At 37.9% G+C, this 17855-nt stretch overlaps 1 protein-coding gene across 5 annotated transcripts in view; it reads right to left on the reverse strand.

The window, feature by feature from the left end:
• Positions 1-6716: 6716 nt before the first annotated feature.
• The window catches only part of LOC126267039 (uncharacterized), a 116861-nt gene continuing 105722 nt past the window's right edge, over positions 6717-17855 (reverse strand). For 4 of the 5 annotated variants that reach the window (XM_049971841.1, XM_049971840.1, XM_049971845.1 and 1 more), the window contains one exon: positions 8450-10750. In XM_049971841.1, coding sequence (XP_049827798.1) covers positions 8580-10750 — 2171 coding nt within the window. In that variant the 3' untranslated portion in view covers positions 8450-8579. Of the gene's footprint in view, positions 6837-8449; positions 10751-17855 lie in introns of those variants that run through there. The other variant, XM_049971846.1, reaches the window with a different exon arrangement.

Genomic DNA, 17855 nt, shown 5'->3' on the forward strand with positions numbered 1-17855 from the left:
CGTGTGTGTGTGTGTGTGTGTGTGGTGAGTAGCAGTTTTTCTTTTCATAATACTGTTACATTCCATCCTGGATTTTCCATTGTTTAAAAATGTAATATAGTGTTTTTGTAATAATGATACCAACTTTCAGAAATGATGTAGGAGGGCAAATGTATCAATTTGAAACAGAGAACCTGAGTCTCTCAGCAACTTAAATTCATAACTGAAAGTGGATATATTTTAGTTTTACCATTGCTCTGCTGACAATTTTAAAAATTCAAGGAGATATATTTTATGAACTATTTTGTTTATATATAACAGTTGTTCAAAATGGCATCCTGCAATTTCCATGCAGTCATGACATCTTTGCACAAAATGATTTTATCCCCTACCACACAGACAAGTTTTCAAACATGTCAAAAGCAGAAACAGTTTTTTGTCGCTAGGTAATGTTAAGTTTTGACATGCATCTTGTACGCTTTTAATATGGCTGAGAAAGGTGAAAGTATAAGTGAAAAAGCTAGCTATCAAAAAGAACTTTCTTCTCCTAATATACCTTTCAGGAAATGTATGCTGCATGTATTAGCATCAAGGTGTGCAAACAGAGCTGGACCTCTATCACATTGGAGCCAGATAACATGCACACAGATGAAGTGAGATAATTTCTAATAACATAGAGAGTATGTTGCTATAAACATAGTGTCACTGGTACAGTAAGCAGGGAGGAATCCAAGTGATGTGCCACTCTCTGATTCTATAGCCTGGAACAATGTGTGCTCATGAAGAAAGTTTATAGTTTGGTCTAAAAGTGGACCACACTTCTTGAAATTACATTCTAGCTGATATCAGCATTCCAGCTGTAAGAACTGTTGATAAATTACCATACACGATGTGGCAAATTTAAAGTTCAGATTATATATCAAAGTCTGTTTGTGTGCCTATTGACTTCAATGGTAGTTCAGAATATGATAATTCAAATGTTCAGTCACATGGAAGTGCAGCTTAGTTCAAGGCCTAACTTCTGCTTAGGCTAAATACTGCCCAAGTCCATGAAATATAATAGATCTTAACACTCCTAACTGTATTTGCTAAATCCTATCATTAGCAGTTTTGTAGCAACTGCTTTCAGAAAGTTAGTCTTTTGGAATAGTTCGTTGAAAAAGTTTGTAAAAAGTAGGAAATAACTGACAGAAAGGGTTTTGAATCAGGCAAGCCTTGAAAAGAACAGCTCTGCGACAGTGTAGGCAGATAGGACATCTGATGGAATGATAGTTGTATATTAGCTGTGATAGATCATACGTGGATAGGATTATGTTAGTAGTGGGTATCATACATTTGTGCAATACCTTTCTTGTTACTTTGGTCGTCATAAGATGTAATGCCCCCTTCCCCCCCCCCCCCCCCCTCTCTACAACACCAGCTTCTCTCTAGTTATACACACGTAGATGAGAACTGTTCTTGCAACACATCCTTTGATTCTTCAATCTCGGAAAGCCACTGTCCCACAATAACCTCCACCCCTACCCCAACCAGTTACTTCACTCATCCTACAGTCAAATGCTATTCTCAGCAGTTTCCCTGTTCCTCTGTTTATTTCCCCTTCCAATCCACTCCACAACACTGTGCACAACTCCCCCTGCTTGCAGCCAGTTTAAGCTCACCAGTGTTGTATTTCTACGCCCTGTACCTGCTGCGTCTCCCTCCCAGCCATTAGCCACCCTTCCCTCCCTGCACCCCACCTCCTTACTTCGCTCAACACAGACTCTCAACCCAGTAAAGTTGCTGTATCATCGCAATGTAGTCAGCTGCATAGTTTTTAGTTTCTTATACTGAAAGAAAATACAAAAGCTGCAGTCTATACAGTTCTCCATTTACACTTTTAATAATATTTAATAATAATATTCCATCTATTGTTCATTCTTGCTGCAGCTTGTAATGTTACATCATATGTAGATGAGCTAATCAGCTGCCTATATTTGGTACAAGGTAAGGTAAATTTGTGTGTGATGCTGTGCAGCCCCAGGGCTGAGAGCGCATTAAGGCCAGGTGGGCCATGGTGGCCACTCCAGGAGTGCAAGATGTGTCAGCAAAGGGCCGGATGTGAGTAAATCTCAGTATGGGGAATTTTGGCAATAGATGGTCACTTTGGAGGGCACACAATCCTCCAAGAAATGGTGGAGTGTCAGAAAATCTTATAGAAGGCTAAGTTACAACTCTATGAACTTCGACAATAAATCCCATTTACACATGAAAGAGAATGTGAATACATCTGCAGAAAAATGACACTTTTATGGATATGGTGTCTGTTCTTTCGGACATGTCCGAAAGAACAGACAACATTGGTGACCTACACATGTCTAGAACGAAATTAGAATTATATTAATACCTTCAGCTGCTGACGGGCATTGAGACAGGTGAAAATATGTGCCCGACCGGGATTTGAACCCGAGATCTCCTGCTTACATGGCAGATGCTCTATCCATCTGAGCCACCGAGGGCATGGAGGATAGTGCAACTGCAGGAACTATCTCGCGCATGCCTCACGCGAGACCACATTCTCACCTTGTATGTCCACACACTACATTTGTAGTGTCCCACCCCAACACACTCATTACTCGTGGAAGACATTCTTACCAAGTCCTGTAAGAGTTCAGAGAATGTGTGTGCATCTGCTCAGAAAAAGGTCATGGCCGGTATACCAGAACTATACACTTATATGGATACGGTGTCTATTCTTTCTGACATGTCTTCTAATTCAGAAAAATGAGGCACATCCAATGATACAACAGTATTCCAGTATCTTTAAAAGTACAGAAATGAATATTTCACAGCGAATAAACTTTTCACAATGAACCTCTGAATTAACAACTTATAAATCCTTCACACAATTTCAACAAATGATATATCAGATGATAGCATTGCACAATAGCTATCATCCCAGAAAGCCACACATGTGTGTCTATTTTATTTACTGACTTATGACATCTTTTATATCTTTTTTTATTACACAGATGTTTGTCAGAACATCATATATTCCACAGTTACACAGTTAATGAATGCAGTATGATGCCTCACACATTGTCAAAGTTGTGCAGTTATTTAATGAGCAGATTACTATTCTGTCAGTAAGGCAGTAAGTACTATTAAAAAATCTGTGGTAATTTAAAAGTGGTCACTCACACATATTTGCGAATCCATCACTGAAAAGAGGACCAAAAGACACTACTGTCAAGAAGGCATAAATAATTGTTTAAACAGTGTTTAACGACAATTTGTTGTCATTTATTATGAACACACTTGCACATGAATACTGACTTTTTTATTTATGAACCAACTATTACTTATATTTACTGTGAATGGTCTGAGTGTGACCGAATGTCTAAAACAGTCCTTTAGTTAAATATTGTTGTAATACTTTAGTTTAGTCTGAGAAGTGGACAAGTTGAATCAAATTATCTCTGTAGAATGTAAGAATGATGTATTAATGGTGGGGACAGCCTTCAACCAAAGGAAAAGCAGACAGTAGCAGAACACTATGGGAGTCAATTGGAGATTGGGACTTTTCAAGTGAGGAGCCCAAAGGAGCTCCTCCACTTGTATTACAGAATCGAGGATAGATAGAGTATGAGTTACTATTCTTTGTGTCACATGTGTCAATCTGTAAATCATAATGTTGAACCCCGAACTGTTTTGAGCTCGTGAATTTATCATGTACTGTGATTACAAAATGGACTTTGTTTTCACGTATCTTTGATGACTATTTAGTTAGGGGATATTGCTACAATTCTCGTTTAGTCTCAATGTCACTTTACTGCATTTGATAAGGGTATTTTTTGTCTGTATTTTAACTGAATATCATAGATGTCCTCACCTGAATAAATGTTATTCAACATAATTTTCTGTTATCTACATCAATTACAGACTTTAGAATTGAACACTTATTATTAAATTATTCACTTAACTTTTAACTCACAGATCTAGCCAATTCATAGACTATCTGACTGCAGGATCACAGCTACAGGTTATTATTTGCAGTGAATTATATGTGGTGCATGAAAGCAGATATGCACGGCTCAACCCTATGACTACATAGAGCTATTTTTAAACAGAGCCATGCATAGTCTAAGTACCTAAAATATGATTAACCACAGGTAAAGAAGCAACTGGTTTGCTTGTGTGGCATGCTATTTTGGAGAGAAACTAAACTTAGCATTAAATGTTCGGAATCGACACAAACTCTTTCATGTCTACGTTCATGTTCCAACGAATAACAACCAATTCTACATCACTTAGGGCCCTTTGCATCTTGCTCTTGACTGGATACTCACCAAGTATATTTGCATTTTTGTTGCTTGTTTACTCGGGCATCTCTCGTAGTCTCAATAAGATATGTGCATTTTGCCTTTTTTAAAAAAAAAATATACAGAGTTGCCATATCGTTTTTGAAGAAGAATAGATTATTCATCACTGTACATGGTTTTTTTCTGTCATTTATTTATTTTACTAAGTTAAGAAGTTTTCTCATATGATCTAATCACTGGAAATGTTTGAGTTTGGCGTTGTATATTCCATACAATTTCCATAAGTAGTTCAGAAAATAAAGATCGACCCAGACAGGCTCTGGGTTATCTGGACAAGCATAATGCAAATGGGGGTGTGTTTGCTCCAGCTGTTAACTGATAACTGTTTAATTTTGACAGCAATCCAATTCAATAGGACACAACTCACTTTGAGGTTGAAGATTTTGTACAGTTCTGCCCCAACTTCATTATGTAAGTGGTTAAGCTGTGACTCTTGCACTCCAAGACAAATGAAATTTCATTTTCAAACACAATGGTAGTCACTGAAGCATGCTCAGAGCTTAAGGTAGTACATAATTGGTGCTGGCCAATTCCTATTTCAGGAAATTTGCAGAAGGAATGTCTAATGTAACATGTTTTTAATTATGTGACATAATATGGTCAATAAATGTAAAAATTAATAATTATGGGGAATGCACATGAAAGAAGATGACTGCTTTGATGAGACATGGCCTCTGAATGTAATTACTGCCAAATCTTCTGCCTCTTGCAAGAACAGAATATAAATAAAACTAAAAATAACTAATAGAAAGTTAGTGAAGCAATGCAGCTTTGGAAGGGGAATACTCACAGTAAGCATAGTGAATTAGCTGCAAAAAATACTTAACACAATATAGTTTAGTTCTTTTGTATGCTCAGTCGATCACATTTGTAGCAACTTTTTACAATGAGGAACATGTTTATAGGTTTACGAATAAGATATATTCCCCCTAAGAACATATGACTACATGCTGCCTATCGATGTAAGTGGATTCAAAAAAATGTTAATCTACAACCTAATTTGACAAATGTAACCCAAACATTGCAGACGCTGCCTATTTAGAAATTTATCTATGGAGCAAATGATGATATCAAGCAGAAATGATTTCAATTTGCTTCTTAGACTACAGTTATATACCTTTATTTGTAAGAGTGACAGTCTTTTTTTGTAAGAATAAGATTGTTGTAAATAGGGAAAACTTTATAATTTACTCCTTACACTAGACAGCTTATTTTTCATTTATTGCTTATTTATGTCTGAACTACCCACACTTTTCCAACAATGGAAACTCCAGGTAGGAATATCAACGATATAGGAAAGGGGAGATTGCTACTTACAGTAAAGAAGAAACATTAAGTTTGAAACATTAAGTTTGCAGACAGGCACAATTAAAAGACACTTACATAAAGCTTTCGACATTCCAGCCCGAGGTGCTGGAGTTGGTAGTCATCTGTGCATGAAATGGGATTGATTGTGTGTATGAATTGTGTATGTCTCTCTTTTATTGATGAAGGCTGTGCTGAAAGCTTTATGTGAGTGTCTTTTAATTGTGCCTGTCTGCAACTTAATGTGTCTTCTTAATGGTAAGTAGCAATCTGTCCTTCCCTACGTTGTTGATATTCCTACACACACTTCCCTTTAACAAGTTCGCAATGGGAAAATCAATGGTTCATGAAATTCAAGATTCTGTGATTGTTTTAAAGATCAAATACCAATTATTTGACTTTTACATCTTATTTGTGAATGAGCTATTGGTTTGGGTAACTTTTCACAATGTATATTCATACTGTATTCATCAAACAGTGGAATAAAATTCATTGAACTGTAACAGTATGCAAGTTTTAAAAAGTTGCATCTGATACCCAAACTGGAAATAAATTAACAGTTCACAGTATAGTGGGCAAAAAGGAAAGTGTATCCAACTAGGTTAAATAAAACTTAAGACATATGAGTATAGTTTTAGTTGTCACACGCCTTTGAAGGAAAAGTAATATTGGCAATATGTAGAAGTGTTAAGTGACTTGACCAGCCCTCAAGTAGACTAAAGCCCTAAGACTAAATAGTTATCTCGGGACCAATATTTTGTTACCAGTTTACAAACATCAGGATCTTACTAAAATAGTCCTCACACTTCTAAAAATGAATATTGGATTGGATAGCATATATTTACTGATTCATTAATGTGAAATGTATTGGCTTATTTCACTGATTACTATAAAACTCAAATGCTACATGTATGTTATCTTATTAATGGCCACTTTCCTTTTTTACAGTTGTATCATGCCACCTTAATAGAAATATGGAATTTAAAACAGCAATATTACAGTTACCATTCATCTGAAAGTTGCTATGGCCATGTGTTCCGCACCATAAAAAAATCAAATCTAGAGTCTGCACAGGATACAGTGGCCGATGCATAGTGACCAATTTTCATCCAAAGCACTGGGCAAGTTTGTTCATTTATTCAGAAGGGGAGACCGACATTGCTCGACAGCTTTGAGCCAGTTTGATATGCACTGCAATGACAGAATCGAAGCACACATGCTACAATCTTGTTCAAATTATTTTATAGAAATTATTTGGTAAAAAAAATAATTTTTGCAATACTTATAGCTTTATATGTCAGCTTCATGATGACATGCCCATCATTTTGTTAATAGTCACAGTTATTGTGATACTGAATTTCAGTAAGACACTGCGCAAAATTAGAGAAACTTTGCAGTGAAAAATAGGGGTCATTATGATTTTGTGTTTGGTGCACATTATGTAACATGTTGCTGCATATGAAATTAGGCTAATATATTGAATTTTTCTTTAAACATAGGTGGAGGTCTCTAACTAGTACGAATCTCGAGAAAATTGATCTGATGTAGCAACTCTTTTGTAATATCGCACACCAGTGATAAGGCCAGAATTCCTTATATTTCATAAATGGTTTGAGATATTGACATGAGATTTTAGCAAATGATAGCATGAAACGAGGAGAGTATGTTGCCATATGTTTGTAATACAAAACTTCATTATCTAGCATGTTATTCCACTAACTGCAGACTTTTTCAATTATAGAATGTTAAGGGCATCGATAGCTAGTTAAACGAAAAGTGCTGTGGGTTTTGGAACAGCATAACTGATGACAGTATAGGTTTATTTTTGTATTAGAAAGTGCTTTTTTGTAAGCTTTATTGTAAGCTTTTCCTCAGTTCCTCACTTAATAAAATTAATAAACTATTGCTTCAGAATTCTCTCACACTTGCACCTGAACAATTTTAGTGGGGTGACTCTGTGCAAATTGCGCTGCGTTTTGGCAACAGAAGCAAATTTTAACATGGCAACAAGAGGAATGTAGATTTTACTCAAAATTCACCACTCACGACGTTTCTCTGAAAGTTACTAATGGTTAACGAGCCAGGCAAAAATAAATTGCTGCTTTCATTATATTTCCAGCAGAATTCTTTCTAGATACTAACCAAAAGCAGAGGTGACAGTAGAGTTTTGAATGGTCACCAAGCAAGTGTGGGCATGGAGGGGCTCCGCTTAATATGTATTTACAAAAAATGTGAGCACAGGCTTGAGTTCCCCTCTAGCACTCGACATTTCCCCTACAACACCTGCCCGCAACACTCATCACTACTGCTCTCTCAATATGTACCCTGCTGACTACACATCTACCAGCCACAGTATTCTGCCCACAGTCTACCTGCAGAACTCATTTATCATGCGAAGTCCAGATTACTTGGCAGTAATGCTTATATTTTTTTATATTTGTGCCTAGCAAAGATGCTCAGTGTTCGATATTCTGTGTTGTGATGAAAACTGATTCTCACTCAACCACAAAAAACTTCTTTATGCTCCACTCCACATCAAACATTCATGAAATGTGAAATGAACTGGGGTTCAAACCTGGTTCACTGTCTTTCATTTGAAGTGCTCATCCAGGCTGAGCCTTCTGAAAACATCCCTTAAATCTGTATGTCAATCTGTTACTGATTTTCTCCTCCTCTTCTAATGACCCATACAGTTTCACCTGAAAAATCTGTCAAACTGTCAATTGTCTTGTAAATACTGTTTCTTTATTCGCTTATTGCTACTATTAGCTAACTATAAAAAAATGTTAATATAAAAGTAATGTTTTGTCTGTGGTGAAACCAGTATATTTGTCATTCAGAAACTTTAAGAAATATTTTAAGTATTTAATTGATTTGGATTTCCATTTACACTCTTTTTGTTTTATATGTCTTTCCTTTGGGCATACAAACAAATTAATGTTTTCGTGAAAAACGAAAGAGTCGTTGCAGTGATTTAAAAAATGATCTTTTTGGTTGTGAATTTGTTGTTTTTTTACTTTTATCAGAAGTACCCTCTGAAAGTAATTTTCCAGAGGGCGACCTGCCTTTTCCTAATAGATCTGTGGAACACTTTACATCGGGTTCAGTTATGAAAGAAGTATCCTCAGTCCCATCAGTTATGTATGATGTGGAGCTGTTGGTGTTTCCAATGTCTATAATTTGATCTCTTGTATTTTTATCATCATATAGAGTAAAAGACTTTTTGTCAGCTTTTGAATCTTGTGGTTCGGTCAATGTCATATCAGACTGTCCTGCTACAGGCAGAATATTTGAATCAATCAGGTCTTCAATGATTAGTCCCACAGAGCTCCAGTATACCTTCTTATTGGAAAATGTATTACTTGAGTTTTTGTTTTGATATTCAGCAGCAGCTCTATTGACATATGATGTACTGATGCTGTTACTAACAGCAGTATTATTACAACTAGTTGCATTATTCAAATGTTGTTGAATGTCATTAACTTGATGAAATGTCTGCAAAACTGGTTTTCTCCCAGATACAGTTTCCTTCTTATCATTCAAACTGTCACTTGAACTGCTCATTATTTGGTATCTATGTTCCAATACACTAGTTTCAGTTTCCTCATTTTTATCCACAATGTTTTCTTGGATCTGTTGTCTGCTTTGATCGCCAAGTGTATCCTCTAATATACAGTCTGGTACTGCATTTACCTCATGAATACTTTTATAATGTGTAGATTTGCAGCCAGAAGAGAGATTATGCTCAAGCAGCATCTGGATGTTATTCTCATCTTCTGGCTGAATGAAATTTTGAAAGTGATACTCTGCAGTATTTCCAGAGAGTGAAGAATATTTCTTGGAACTGCCTCTAGTCACATATGTTCTTTCATCCATAACATGTTCTAAATTTATAAATTGTGATGGTGAACCTGCTACTGGGTGCAAGTGAAGCTGATCATCAGTCACAAGTATTTTATTATTAGGACTATTACCTTTTAATGCCGAATCCACTGAGTTGTTGTTATATGATTTTTCTTTCATTCTGTACAGCTCACAAACACTTTCAGAATCTGTTACCTCACTGAGAGGCTCCTTTTGTTCATCTGCCACTGGCCTTTCTTGCATTTTGTTGTAGGTATAATCTCTTTCATTTTTATGTGACATCCAGGCTAAATGTTCAGAAGAGCTATCTGCACAGATAACCGAATAAGTAGGGTATAAATTAGCTCCTAAGGGCTTTTCCTCCCACTTTCCACATGTTTCTGGGTGGTAATGCTGTGACACCTTTTTAACAATCTGGCTTGAGGTTTGTTCATCACAGTGAATGCCATTGCCTTTTGACTTGCATGTTTGCAACTTCTGATTAGTATTATCACACAAACTGCTAGAGGTACCTCTATTTTCACTTTTATTTTTGGAGAATGTACACAGGTGATCAGAGCTGTTTTTCTTCACTACATGCATATCATGTTCGACATACTGAGCTGCTTCTTCTTCATCATTATCATGTAACTTACTGAATTCACCATTCTTTGTGCTTAAGAGGTTTACATCACCATATTCACTTTCATACCGTGCTATTAAATATGAATTATAATCATTTCTGTAAGTTGCAGTGTCTATATTTAGCTCATTTAGCTGTTCACTTTGGTGGCCTTTCGTTATTCCTTCACTGTGGACATTGAAAGTAAATGAAAATGGACCACTGTTCTGTCCTCCACCTGCATCATTGTAAGTGTTGAGGAGATGACTTTCTTCAGAAACTTCATGCATTTTGCTTGCCATTCCAAAATTTTTCACACCCCATTTGGTATTTCTAGATTTTTTACTTACTGTAATTTCACGTCCTGTCTGATGATCATTATCATATAAGCTTACTTTGTATGGATCTATTACTCTATTAATTTCCCTAGTAATTTCCTGTGGTGCAGTATTAGTATTCGTAAAGCGGCCAGTAAGCTGCAAAGCATGAATTAACTTCACAATTTCAGCCCTAAAAGGGTTAACACTGTCCCCTATGTTGACTTCCTGTATAGGTTGTACCTTTCTTCTTTGAGAGATATAGTCATCCACAAGAGGCTTCTGCATCTGTATTATAGTCATCAGCTTTCCCCATGATATCCCTGTAAACATACAAGAAATGCAGCAGGTAATAATACATAAAATAACACCAAATAACAGATAGTACTTAGTATTAAATAAAGACTGAAATATACATAACTGTTGGGCAGAAGCATCATGCACACACATAAACAGGAGCTGACTCTAATGATAATCTATATAACCAGAAGATGCTTCACTCAGTAAGGAGAGGAAAGAAGAAAAAAAGGAGACTGCATAGGATTAAGTAAGGACATCATAATGATCTCCAGTTGAAAAAAGACAGAGCAGGGCAGGGTGAGGGAGAAACCAGCAATGAAATTCTGTAAACAGACAAGTATTTTTGCAGATTTGAATGAACTGAAAAGTAGAGGCACTCAATGGTCAATAGGTACATAAAAATTTTAGCAATTGATTACAATCTTGTTTATGTGTCTGTCTACTGCTCAATGCTTCAACTCTGGGATGAGTGGCTCTTTTTCCATGATTTAATCCTGGTTGAATTGAGAAGACAATAGTTAACAAGTTAAGAGATAAATGAAGAGTGAACTGAAATGACAAGTAAAGATAAGCTACAGACTCTGTGCAGCAAAGAAAACTAACATAAAAGGTAAATTGTGTAGAACAAAGGGGGGGGGGGGGGGGAGATGTTGGGGAACTTGTGTCATTCCCCCTTCCCTAGGAACTGGAGCACAGAATTTTTATCCATTACAGAATTCTCATACAACACAGATAGTCAACAGTTATATGGAACACAGTCAGTTTTTTGTGTCTTTTGAAATTTATTTCTTGTGACATGAACTTCTAGAAACTGACCAACTCCTTTATTTTAAATAAATGGCAATTTTAGAGTTTGTCTCCCCCCCCTTCCCCCCTTCTTGGCTGAATTTCTTGGACTCCCATAGTAGATGTCAAATAAAAGAAGGGATAACAATAGAAGGAATAATAAGTGAAACTACAAAATATGAGACATACCCAGAAATAGGTAAAAAAAATGAAATATGGAATTGTAAGAAGCTGATCACAAAATGAGGAAGTTGTGAAAATAAAAGGTGGCTAACAATAATAGTGAGTGTGGAAAGAATTAAAAGTAAAGTGTGGTTACTTTACAGGAATGAATTGGAAAGCTCGTAACTGCTGGATTGCCAAACAATAAATTTATGCCAGTATAGGATTTACACTACAGAGCAATTGAATAAAAGGTACCTACTGTACTAGATAGAGAACACGCACCACCCTTCGTTCATGAATATTTCAGTGTATCACATGATGAAGGTTAGTCAGTTATACCACTGACATGACAGTTATACACAGTTGGGCATGATGCACAATATTAGCAAAAATGATTATGACAGTTCGTTGGTGCCCTAAATTTGGGGCACTTTAACCCCAAGATCATGCAGCATTGGACATCTCACATGCCACAATGTCATGTTACCGTGATTACCTTGTTGGCAATGTTTTAATAACACAAATCACCATCGTAACAGTGGATAAGCAGGACACAGTACAGTTAATTGCTTGTCAATTCAGTGCTGGGCAACAAAAAATACTGGAAACCACACGAAGTGCTATACTCCAGTTGCCAGAAGAGTACTGTTCAGGCAAATGGGAGTTTTTTAAAGTGATGTTGGAGAGTGGAGGGGTAAGGGGGGAATGAAATGGGGGCCTTGATGTGACTGCATTTGTCTCACGTCAGTGACTAGTACAGGAATTACTGTCCAATCAGTTGAATTTGTTGATCTTCGCCACCTGTCATGTAACCTGTACCTTCATACCTACAGTAAGTTGTCTCACGCTCAGATCGTTTCACAATAATTGAAGAAGATTAGGAAAACTCCTCCAGGTCACCTCACCACAATTATGTTGAGCACATCGGGGACGACACTGAGTGAGATGTGGGTTTTTCAGACACAGCTCTATCCAATCTATATGAGCTGTGGACAGCTGTAGAATAATAATGTCTCATGATAACTTTCCCGTGTTTGTTCCTTGATGTGTCATTACCATTATTAGCCCATCCAGGGGGGCCACAGCTATTTTGTGAGTACATGTGTGGTGCGCACTTGGACTCAAGTAATTGCAGCCTTGGGTACATTCCCTTCCTCATATTCATACCTTCCAAACCTAGCTCCTAAGACTGTTGCTACCCCTCCCCCCCCCCCCCCCCCCCCACACACACACACACCCCTACTCCCTCTATGTTCCCCTGTATCTGCTGTTCCTATTCAGTCTTGCATCTAATGTTTCCACTTTCCCTTTTTCCCATCCCCTTTGGCGTTTGACCTCGCTTTCTAAATGTTTAGTGGCTATCTATGGTCTGCAGGACCTACTCTTTATATGCTGATGATTTTTGCATTTATTTTTGTTTATGCACAATGGGCATTGCTGAACACACACTGCGGGGAGCAATACACTGACCATAATCTTGGGCTCTCCAACAAGGCATCTGTTTTTTACCTGCCAAGACCTGTGTTACATACTTCTGTCATGATCATTCATTCAGATCTCTACCTTAATGGCCATTCCCTGAATGTGTTGGACTCACATCATTTTTTGGGACTGGTCTTTGACGCCCAGTTGACATGGATTCCCTATCTTCGTCAGCTAATGCGGTGACGTGTTGGTTTGCACCTCAGTGCTCTTCTGTGCCTCAGCAATCCAACTGGGGCACGGACCACTCTATTTCAATACAGCTCTACACAGTCATGTCTAGTTACAGTAGCCTCTCATATGGCTTGGCATCACCTTCGATGTTACAGATGATGGACCCTAGCCCCATGAACAGCCTCCTAATGGAGACAGGGTTCCACCATTGTGGGTTCTGTGAGAACAATACCTGATCCCTTATGTCTTACACATCTGCCTCCTCTTTCCAGATATGGAGATCCACCTCCCACACTGGCAGACAGGGGATTATGATCACCATCCACACCAGGCCCCTTTTCTCTGAACTCCAATTTTCCCTTCTGCAACCTCTTCTCCAGGCCCACTCATGTACACCTCCATGGTGCATCCCCCATACACATGTCTGTCTTGACATATCACAATGTCTGAAAGACTTGGCTCAGCCTGAGGCCCTCTGCCACCAATTCACCTCCATTCTCAGTGCATTTTGGGGTTCAGACGTAGTCTATACTGGTGGCTTCATGGCTGCAGGTCATTCTGGCTCTGCTTACATTCATGCGCATTCTGCTCCTTGCTGGATGGTTGAAGTGTTTTCACTGCAGTTTGTAGCCATCTCTAATGCTCCTTAGCATATCTGTTCCTGCTCTGATGAGTCCTTCCTCACCCGTGGTGACTCTTTGAGCAGTTTATAAGCTCTTGACCAGTGTTATCCTCGCAGTCCCTTGGTTCTGACTACCCAGGACTTCCTTTTTGCCATCAAACAATGAGGACACACAATGGCCTTAGTATGGACCATAGGTCATGTTGGCATCCTGGGGAATGAAGCCACTAAAAGGCTAGCCAAATTGTCTACCACCAAGCCAGTTCTTGAGATCCAGTTTCCAAAATTGGACCTACAATCAGTGTTATGCCATCAACTTCTAAGAATTTGAAATACGAAATGGCATATTCTGACTTTGGCAGACAAACTACAGGCAATGAAGGAGACCATGAATTTGTGGAGATCCTCTGTGTGGGCCTCTCGCAAGGAATCCATTGTCCTTTGCTGACTCCACCCCGCACACTTGACTGACTCGTGGTCATCTCCTTCGTCATGAGGACCTGACCACTGTTGTGGTGCCCATTCGACAATAGTCGACATTTTGCTGGACACTCTTGTCAACCCATTGAGAGATTTGCACAAGACCCTGTTGCTTCCCCTTCCCCAAATTGATAACATCTCTTTGGGCTTGATGGCCTGCCCCAGCCTTCACCCTACCTTTTCTTTTGCGCTTCTTCCCTGTTCTCACAAGTACTGCTTGATTTGGTGTTCTTCCACTGTTTTCCTGTGTCTCTCTCGTCCTGTTTGTGTTGCTGGACTTTTCTGAGTATTGTTAGGTGGGGTGCCTCTGGTAAGTGTGTTTGTGTGTGTGTGGGGGGGGGGGGGGGGGAGGAGATGTCCTGAATCACATTTTCTGTCTCTGGGGGTTTCTGGTGTTCCCGAGATGGGGCACCTCACCTGCCTTTCTTCCTTCCCCCCTTCTTCCTTGTTTCTTTCTACAAGCATTGTTGGCCATCAATAGACCATTGTGTTTTCTTTCCTTGGGTTTCACACTAGTCCCTTCTTTGATATGTATTTTTCTTGGCTTTCCTGTTTCTGGTTTGAGGGTTTGATGACCTCGCAGTTTGGTCCCTTTAATCATGAAACCAAGCAACCAACCATTATTACTACAAAAGGGAGTGGTTTATGTTACTAAGTGGATGTCTATCAATCATTTTGTATTATTTAGTTCATGATAGCTCATGAGTGCTAAATCTCCATATACAAGGGGCAGTTATAAAGTTTAATTATTGTCTCTTAAGCTGCGACTCTGATATTTAGTGATAGTACTGGTCCTTTCTACAAAAATTCACCTTTTAATGCAACATATTTCCCAATGATGAATGGCTTGGCAGTGGCTCTGTATGTAAACGTCCACAGATACATGTATGGATGGATATATACGTGTGTGTGTGTTTAAGTCCTTCCGCTCCCGGGATTGGAATGACTCCTTACCCTCTCCCTTAAAACCCACATCCTTTCATCTTTCCTTTTCCTTCCCTCTTTCCTGACGAAGCAACCGCCAGTTGCGAAAGCTCGTAATTTTGTGTGTGTGTTTGTGTGTATTTTATTGTGCCTGTGTACCGGCGCTTTCCCACTTGGTAAGTCTTGGATTCTTTGTTTTTAATATATTTTTTCCCATGTGGGAGTTTCTTTCTTATATATACTACACTCAGTTAATTGAGCGGCCCAGAGATGTGACTGATCTCAGTGTTTGGCTACGTTTTTTGTCATAAGGTGCCAGCTCACACCTGTCAAACTCAATTTTTAAAATATAAAATATAAAAAAAAAAAAAACAATGCTGGCAGATACTGTGGTAAAATTTAAAATATTGAGTCACTCACGGTGATTTATAATTTGAACAAGCAGTTTATTTCTAGTTTTCAACAAATAGTAATCAATATATTGACTAAACACTTAAAATGCAGTCTGAGGGGCTTTTACGTAAGGGTAGCCATTAATAACTGCTGCTACAACAGTTAATTATAAAATTCATATGTTGTGATCATGGCACTCGACAGTTTGTTCACAGTTCACAAAATACACTGCTGTCTGCTCTCCTAAACCAGTATATTGCACTCAGCTTGATCATTTTTGAATGTCAATACATACGTACTTGTCCCCGAATGTGGCTACCAACCCGCTACTACCCACAGATGCGCAACTGTGCTCAAAAATGGCCTCCCTATCCACCCTTGAAACAACTGCTTAACTCAAAACAATGTTTGACATGAATTACAAATATTCTAAAACTAAACACAAAAACACAAATGATATATTGAAAAATGTGGAAATTATCTGGGCTATGACAATTTAAAGTTTTTTTTTTTTTTTTTTGCATCTGCCACTGGTTTTTTACAAATAATGTTCTTGTGGCGGGATTTTGCTTTTCCCGAATTTTTTATACTAACCATATATAAACAAATAAAAGTACATGCTTAATTAATCATCTACCTCTTTAAACTTTAGAATGCTGCCGCTAGTTTTATCTCTTTAAATTTATTTATTACCAAAAGCACAGTTTCTCTCAGTCGAATCCCATATTCTGGCGTCTCATTCCAAAATGGTACATGTTTTGCTAAATCGGCTATGATTGCTCGCTGCAGCTCTACTAGCTCTACTAGCTGCATCTGTAGACACTTTTTTCATATTAATTGGTCAAAGCATTGCTGAGATATTAGCTTTTGAACTTTCATAAATTTACAATTTTTAAGACGATAGTAACTTTTAAACTGTTACATATTTTTGTGTCGCTTCTAGGTTATTTAGCTTTACATGTTTTTTTTTGCCCATGAGTGACAACTTGCACTTCTGTGTCACTCTTAATTTTGTTTTTATCAATTTTACGCTGGCATATAAATTTCTCCAAGCATACAAACACGGCCACACATGCCTCTGCCAAGTGTATGATTGGGGTTTTTCCAAGGCCACGTAAACGTTAGCAGCTCACCATGGGCCCTTAGCAACCGCCAGCCATGTGCTCTGTGGTGGGAAACTGCCACTCTAATCTCCTGCCACAGCTTGTACGCTCACAATTACCCCCACTTGCTACTCCATAAATGCAGTGCATGGTGTCACAAGTACCACCAAACCCAATCTGTGCTCTCAGAAATAAAATAATACACACAAATAAACACTACATATGATAACAGAAAAATTGAAAAGAACAAGTCCCTATATTATCTTATACAGCACCACTTCCTACCCTAACTTCACTAAACTTGCACTAAAGACATTTATTCATCACCATCACTTGGCACAGTTAAAGCCAAATTTTAGGGCAAAACCTGACACAAACATACAGATGGCAGTGTTACCAAGGAATACATGCTTTCTTTGTTTGCAACAATTTGTTCCATTCAAGAACAGAAATGGTCCAAATCATTGCAACTGTACAACATTGAGACAAGGTTTCCGTAACCGAAGTGAGACTAAGAAATTATGTGACCAGAATAGTACTTAAAAATTTAATATATAATGGGTTCCATGGTAAGTTTCAACAATCAACCCTGTCACCAGTTTTAACCAAAACAATAATCTAACTACTACTCAACGATCAATGAAAATTACAGCACTGCAGCTTAATAAAATCAAATATATAAAATACCCCATTGCACAACATAATCCACAAATCAGCCTACATTACCCTAAACTAAGTCATCCTAAACATATAAACAAAAATAAAAATAAATTGTATATCCCTCCAAAGCTAAAAATTTCTTCAATGAATACAAGAACATCATATATGTATACCATTCAATTCTATATTCTCGTAAGACAATCCCATGATGAACTATCTCCACCCCCACACACCAAAAAAATTTGGTGTGTGACCAAATCACAACCATCAGTCATGAAAAATGAATCAATATTCATATCATTATAAACAATAAGAAAAATGCCAGTCAATATCCCTCTC

Source organism: Schistocerca gregaria, chromosome 4 (genome assembly GCF_023897955.1).
Source record: "Schistocerca gregaria isolate iqSchGreg1 chromosome 4, iqSchGreg1.2, whole genome shotgun sequence".
In the NCBI taxonomy this organism is placed as follows: Eukaryota; Metazoa; Arthropoda; class Insecta; order Orthoptera; family Acrididae; genus Schistocerca; species Schistocerca gregaria.